Genomic DNA, 7,554 nt, shown 5'->3' with positions numbered 1-7,554 from the left:
CATGCACTTTCGTTTCTTGGTGTGTCTGTTTTCTAAAAATTATGTATCTTGTGTTCTTGTTTAGGGTACTGGAGGATGGAGATGCTACCTTGGTCCTTAGATGGAGCAGGTGTGTATGATGATTGTATTTAGAGCTTGGATTTCCCTTCGTTATCAATTGAGGTCTGGATATTATGAGCTTGTATTTAGAGCTTATATTCAGATGGGAACGCAAATGGGATAATTGACCCGCATGGAATTTGGGATAATTAGCTTGGATTGTGTTGACTCATGAGATGCTCTCAAATTACTCTGAACATTCAAGGGTCCCTACTGAAATAGTTAAACGGTTTGCTATTGGCCACAACACTTGTGCACGTGAATCTTAAACCTTGGCTTAAGCAGAAAAGGAGGACCCAGTAGATCTGCAAGGCCATCTATATTGGACGAAAGCAAATGTGAGTATAGTAGTTTCAGAAACTGTCTTCAACATTTTTTCATCTAAATTGCATCAGTTCCTAGATGTACATATTTTATAGCATTTTGTCTGATGATACCTGCTGCTGCTTTCAACTTACTGGTGTATGATAGATTTAAATTCATGTGTAAAGTATAATGCTAGAAAATATCTTTAATGCATGATATTGGACCGTAGTTTATGAAAAAGGCATGAGCTCTCAATATGCTTGTCATTTGCCCATTTGACTTATGAAAAGTGTACGTGCCTATTATGATGAACTATAATTAAGTTGTTTTGGTGATGTCTTACAATCAGCATCTGTCTTTGGTTCCACTTTACTATGAATGAACTTATGGTTGATTTAACTGAAATGCTTACTGATTTGTGCTCTTATTCTGTAGAACAATCTGGCTATAGAAGGCCTGAGGAGGCAGTAGTGCAGTGCGTGGAGGCAGAGGCCCAGTGGTTATCTGCGAGCGTGTTTCACCATTTTTGCACATCATCTCTCTAGAAGAGATTCTGACCAAAGACGAGAGATGCTGATGCCGAGATAGGGGAAGTGCTACCCATTTGCCTTAGAAAAGATATGAGTGAAATACACTGGCGGCTCTTTAATTTGTCGGCCTGTGCCAATCCGGTTCACGAACTTGCAAACGCGGAAAATAGACCCCTGAACTTGTCAAGTTGTTCACCGCAGGTCCATTTTTCATTCGGCGCGGCCTCCAGGGGACGTGGCAGTGCCAGCGTGGCGGACGAAGCACGTGAGCCGCACGTTTCAATGGGCCTGCCACGCTCGCTTGCCGGACGCGCAAGCCCCGCTCGGCCGCGCCGGTCATGCCGCGCCGCTCGCCTGCCGGCACCGCGTGCGCTCGGCCGCGGCACCGCGCTCGCCCGCTGGCTCCGAATGCAGGTTGCCAAATCTCTGAAGTACGGAGTAGCAGATAGCTAAAGAGTACCTCCATCAAAATCCGAGATACGTATCAGTTTGCTCTCTCGCAGCAATGATGTCGGCAAAACTGCGGCCCGTAGCCGCGTTCTTGCTGCCGCTCCTTGCCATCGCCTCCGCGTTTGATCCCTTCCACCAGAACATGCCACAAATGGAGCCAAAGATGGCGATGGGAGGCGGCCAGCCTCCATTCATCCCCAACGAGTACGTCCGCTCTGCTGACGTCAAGCGGCAATGCCGGTCGGTGCTCTCCTCCGCCACCGAGCTCACGTTCGACGCCAGTCGCGCCAACTTCCTCATGCCGGAGCTGACCTTCGTCAAGGGGGACGGGAAGCAGGACGACGGCGGCGTGCCGCTAATGCCGTTCGATGGCACCGACGTGTCGGGCGACAACGTGGCGCCTGACCCGCTGCAGCTGGCCTCGTTCATGCTCACGCACGTCGACGTGGGCCGCCAAGGGAAGACGGCCCTCAACGTCAGCGACGTGCTCAGCGTCGCCATCTCCCGCAACGGCACCGGCCCGATGATGGGGCCGTACGTGTTGCCCGAGCTCAAGGTGTGGCCCAGGAGCACCGAGCTTAAGATCCTCTTCGAGGGCGTGTACACCGAGAACGGCGACGGCGAGAGCGTGCTCTGCATGGTCGGCGACGCCATGCTCCCGAGGCGCGGCAGCGACGCCGGCAACCCGTGGGACTGGGCCAAGAACACCGGCCGTGATAGCTTCCAGCCGCCGGTCACCAAGGACGAAAACATACTACTCGTGCTCCGGTACCCGACGACGCTGACGCTAACGACGCGCGCCGTGCGCGGCGAGCTGACGAGCACGAATGCCAAGTCGGACGTCGCCTGCTTCGACGCCGTGCACCTGCTCTCGCAGCTGGGCGCCTACTCCAACTACAAGTTCGGCTCCGAGAAGCTCATGGACAAAGCGTGCAGCACGCACCCTTACCGCGACGACATCCTCTGCGGTGGCCGGGGTCTGTACAAGGGCAACTCCATCTGCAGCGTCCTCGATCGGTTCACGTCGGAGGACGTTCTCGCCGCCGTCCCGAACTGGCAGTGCAACTCCACGGACGCGGTCTGCCGAAGGCTCGGTCCGTTCGAGACGGACAAGGCGATCGACGCGACGGACGGTGCATTCACGTACGTGAGCATCGTGATGCAGGACGTCCGGTGCGAGCCGAGGAACGCCCCGAGCGGTGAGAGCTCGGCGAGGGCGTCGGCCGTGTTCCGCGCCGTGCCTCCTTGGGAGCACAAGTACTCGGCGGGCAAGCGGAGCGGGCTCAGCGGCATGACCCTCTCGGCCGACGGAGTGTGGCGCGCGTCCACGGGGCAGCTTTGCATGGTGGGCTGCCTCGGCGTCGGGGCCAAGGCGTGCCACTCCCTCGTGTGCCTATACGTGCAGACCACCTTCACGGCCACCCGCCGTAGCCTGACGGTGGGGCAGATCACCCGCATCGACGGCAGCGGCAGCGTCGCGCACTTCCCGCTCACGATCAAACGCACGGTGCACCCGACGGAGCTCTGGAACTGGTTCGGCATCTCGGGCGGCGCGCCGCTGAGCATGGCGTACAACTACACGAAGGTGAGGCAGGCCAGCGAGTTCCTCAGGCGCAGCGAGCCGTTCGAATTTGGGGCCGCCCTCGCCAAGTCGCTCCTGAGCTACCCCAAGCGAGCGTGGCAGGCCCGTTGAAACGTGCGGCTCGCGTGCTTTGTCCGCCACGCTGGCACTGCCGCATCGTCTGGAGGCCGCGTCGGATGGGAAATGGACCTGCGGTGAATAACTTGACAAGTTCAGGGGTCTATTTTCCACATTTGTAAGTTTGTGGATCGGATTGGCACAGGCCGACAAGTTAAATGGCCGCCAGTGTATTTCACTCAAAAGATATATAGGACAAAATGCTTGTTAGCTTGATTGTGAATTGATACATACTAGTTAGCTTGATCGTGAATTGATTGTCCTCAAACTATGTGACAACAGTGGACTTCCTAATAAATGAAACTCAATGTATGTTTCTATGATTGGTACGGTGTATTATGAGTTGTACTGCATGTTAATGCAATGATGATGTGACACCAATTTGTGATGTTCTTTTTCGTCACTATGGTTTGGATTTGGGTTTGATTTGGGCTGGTTATAGGCGACAGATAACTAATTCATGACGAACACAAATGGCAATCTGTGACGGCTCAATTTGGTCCAGCAAATGTATGACGCGAGATACATAACAATTTTTTTGATCGTCATAGCTAGTTAACCGTGACGCGTTTTCGACTGTCTGTGACCAAAGTAATCCGTCATGTAAAGCATTAATTCTTGTAGTGAACTCACCACTAAAACTGGCCTAATATCTTTGGTTTATTCTACTGACTTGAACACCGATAGTTTCAAATCCAAATGAGCATTAATCTGGAACTTGAAAACAAATACAGTACACTGCCTTGCTTATGTCCTAGAAATACATTAATAATAATAACACTTGTTAAAAGTTCGTGTACACAAGAAGTCGTTCAGATCATTATGTAGAATTATTCCATGTAGTGATTTGTTCGACATAAAGCAAACGATACATAGGAGATGCCACAGTTGAGGGTTTCACGAGGGACACCCGAATGCCACATGACGTGAAAAATACAAAGAACGAAATTAAAACAAACAAGTTGTGCTCAGGTACACCCCGAGACACTACATAAAACTTACAATAACTGCAGGCTAATGCTGCAGGTACCTAATGCAATTAAGCAGCATTACCGGTAGAGCTTGGCCTGGTAGTGATCCCAGCATGCGCGAGCAATGCCCAGATGAGCGTCAGGAGCTCGGTACCGTGGGCGTTGGCCTCCTTGTGCGCCTTGAGGTCATCAGAGGGAGCCACGTAGAGCACGATCTCAGACCAGAAGCTGGCCAAGAGAGCCCAGCTTGCGTCCTCATCACCTTGAACCAACTCCATGAGCTGCCTTCCCAACCTCAGGCCCATCTTCACCACCTCGTGCTCGCATCTGTCACCGAGACGAGCAGCCATGGTCATGGCATCGCCTACAACATGTGCATGCTTGATGTCTTTGCTCACCGTCTTGTAAAGTTTCCCTGACCATTCCTTGTTATCTGGCAGCAGCTGAGGAGCCTCAGCCACCAAGTAGGCGCAGTACCGGGACAGATGCATAGCGACGGCCCTGTTGGCATTGGCGGCCGATGAGCGAATGCTGCTGCAGGTTATAGAGGTCTCAACCATGCCAGTGGCGATGTGCCAGGCGAGGATCACATCGGATGTGCCTTGCCCTTCACATGCCTATCGGAGGCTGTTGCCAATAATACTGCTGTGCTTGTCGAGCACTGCCGTCCATTTGGTCAGGGTACACAAGTAGAGAAACGATCTTTGATCCACTTCGAAATTTGGTTTTAGTCCCGGTATTTTTCGCGTCCGGGACTAGAGAAACCTTTAGTCCCGGTTGGTAGTCCAACCGGGACTAAAGGTCCCTGCCCAACGGCTACTGCTGCAGGCTTTTGCTGTAGGGGACCTTTAGTCCCGGTTGGAGCTACCAACCGGGACTAAAGGTTAACTTTTACTCCCGGTTGGTCCCTCCAACCGGGAGTAAAAGTCTACTCCTGGCACCGGTTGCTGTCTCCAACCGGGACTAAAGGTCCCCTCCTATATACCCCTTCTTCCTCCCCGAGCCCGAGCCACTTCGAGCTCAGTGTTCTTACTTCATCGCCGGCCTCTCTTCTTCCTCATCGCCGTTAATCACAAGATGTCTTTGATTCCTCCATCGATTCTTCGGTTCTAAAGGTTATCAACTTTATACTATCATGTTTCATCAGTAGCATATCTCATTTTGTGGACTAGATATATGTGGTTTTTTATGATGGATTTTTTTTATTTGTAAGCCATTTAAGCACAAAATCACTTTAAAGTTTGCATATTTGGATGAAGGAACGTTAAAGTAGTTATTCAAAACTAGTATTCAGCTTTCATTTCTAGCATGCATAGCACATTTCATGGTTTAAAGATATAGAGAATTTTAGAGTTTTTTTAATTTTATTTGTTTATAAAATGAGAAATTTATATTATATTAAAAATGAGTATAGAGAGTAGATGGCAACTGCTTCCGGGTCCTCGGCCTCTCATTGGGTTCCAAAGCGACTGAGGCCGGACCTCCCTCTCATTGCATGCGGCAAGTGTGAGGAGAAGATTGTGATGGAGTACCGGGTGAGGAAGGAGTGTCCCAACAAGGGCCGTATCTTCTACAAGTGTTCGGATCGCAATGTGAGTTATTTTGTCGCATTTGATGATTATGGTTAATTTATACTTATTTTCATGATGATTGTGATTAGAGTTCTAATTTTTTGTTTTAATTTTAGTGGGATGGCACTGGATGTTCAGGCTGGTACTGGGAGGAAGAGTATGTTGAACACGTGCAAAACTCTCTTGCATAGGCGGCTACGGCGGCTGATGAGGCAGTGATCTTGCGGAAGAAGCCCATAGATGTTGAACAAACACATGATCTGTCTGTTTTAGTTGGGATTGGTCGCGAAATCCTTATGCTGCTGAAGTGCATTTTAGCTTTAGTTTTTTTAGTGGTAGTTGGGATTGTCTACATTGTAGCGAGACTTTCATAAATTAATACCTTGTGTGGTGGCATGCATGTCGTATAATTAACTAATTATGTTCTAGGTTTTAATATGGTATGTATGTCATGTAATGCAGATGAGCCGACATTGGATGTACAATGCTGATCGCCGCTCCCAAGAGTTCATTGAGGGCGTGCATTCTTTCTTACGTGTGGCCGAGGCAAACAAACGCGATGGTTTCATGTGTTGCCCATGTGCCATATGTAAGAATTTGAAGGAATATGCTAGCTCAAGGAGTCTTCATTCACACTTGTTGAAGTCGGGTTTCATGCCAAACTATATTTGTTGGACGAAGCACGGAGAAACCGGGGTTGTAATAGAAGAAGGTGAAGAAGAACAATCGGACGATGATGACATTATTGCTGAATATGGTGCCTTCAATGATACTGCAATGGGGGAAGCTGAAGAAGAGGTAGGGGCAGAAGATGAGCCCGCTAATGATCTTGGTCAGGCCATTCATGACGCACAAAGAGAATGCGAAAGTGAAAAGGAGAAGATCAAGTTCGAGCGCATGCTAGAGGATCACAAGAAATTGCTATACCCAACTTGTGATGCGGGGCAGAAAAAGATGGGTACCACACTGGAATTGCCGCAATGAAAGGCAAAGTATGGTGTATCTAACAAGGGATTTGGGGAGTTACTAAAAATCCAAAAGAAGATGCTTCCAAAGGATAACGAATTGCCCGCCACTACGTACGAAGCAAAACAAGTAGTCTGCCCTTTGGAATTAGAAATCCAAAAGATACATGCATGTCTAATGACTGCATCCTCTACCGTGGCGAGGAGTACGAGAAGTTAGATGCATGCCCGGTATGTCATGCATCCCGGTATAAGATCAGGCGAGATGACCCTGGTGATGTTGAGGGCGAACGTCCCACGAAGAAAATCCCTGCCAAGATTATGTGGTATGCTCCTATAATACCACGCTTGAAACGTCTGTTCAGAAACAAAGACCATGTAAAGTTGTTGCGATGGCACAAAGAAGACCGTAAGGTAGACAATATGTTGAGACACCCTGCTGATAGGTCCCAGTGGAGAGCAATCGATAGAGAATTCCTAGAGTTTGCAAATGATGCAAGAAACTTAAGGTTTGCTTTAAGTACGGATGGTATGAATCCTTTCGGGGAGCAGAGCAGTAGTCATAGCACTTGGCCTGTTACTCTATGTATCTACAACCTTCCTCACTGGTTATGCATGAAGCGTAAGTTTATTATGATGTCAGTGCTCATCCAAGGCCCAAGGCAACCTGGCAACGACATCGATGTATACCTGAGGCCACTAGTTGAAGAACTTCTACCTTTGAGGAACAGACCAGGTGTACATGTGTGGGATGAGCACAAACAGGAGCACTTTGACCTGCGAGCGTTGTTGTTCGTAACAATCAATGATTGACCTGCTCTAAGTAATCTTTCAGGACAATCAAACAAGGGATATAATGCATGCACGCACTGTTTCGATGACATTAAAGGTATATTCTTGAAAAAAATATCGAAAGGTCGTGTACCTTGGCCATCGTCGATTTCTTCATGCGAATCACCCCCT

General features: G+C 49.3%; 1 protein-coding gene across 1 annotated transcript; it reads left to right on the top strand.

The window, feature by feature from the left end:
• The first annotated feature begins 1,440 nt into the window (after window positions 1-1,440).
• LOC136543194 (uncharacterized) lies at window positions 1,441-3,078 on the top strand. Its single transcript, XM_066535719.1, has one exon. It carries the CDS (start codon window positions 1,441-1,443, stop codon window positions 3,076-3,078), a length of 1,638 nt encoding a protein of 545 aa, XP_066391816.1.
• The last annotated feature ends 4,476 nt before the right edge of the window (window positions 3,079-7,554 follow it).

The sequence above is a fragment of the Miscanthus floridulus genome, chromosome 3 (genome assembly GCF_019320115.1).
Source record: "Miscanthus floridulus cultivar M001 chromosome 3, ASM1932011v1, whole genome shotgun sequence".
Classification (NCBI taxonomy): Eukaryota; Viridiplantae; Streptophyta; class Magnoliopsida; order Poales; family Poaceae; genus Miscanthus; species Miscanthus floridulus.
Note: the sequence above shows the minus strand (reverse complement) of the source record. Positions and strands in the feature narration are given on the sequence as shown.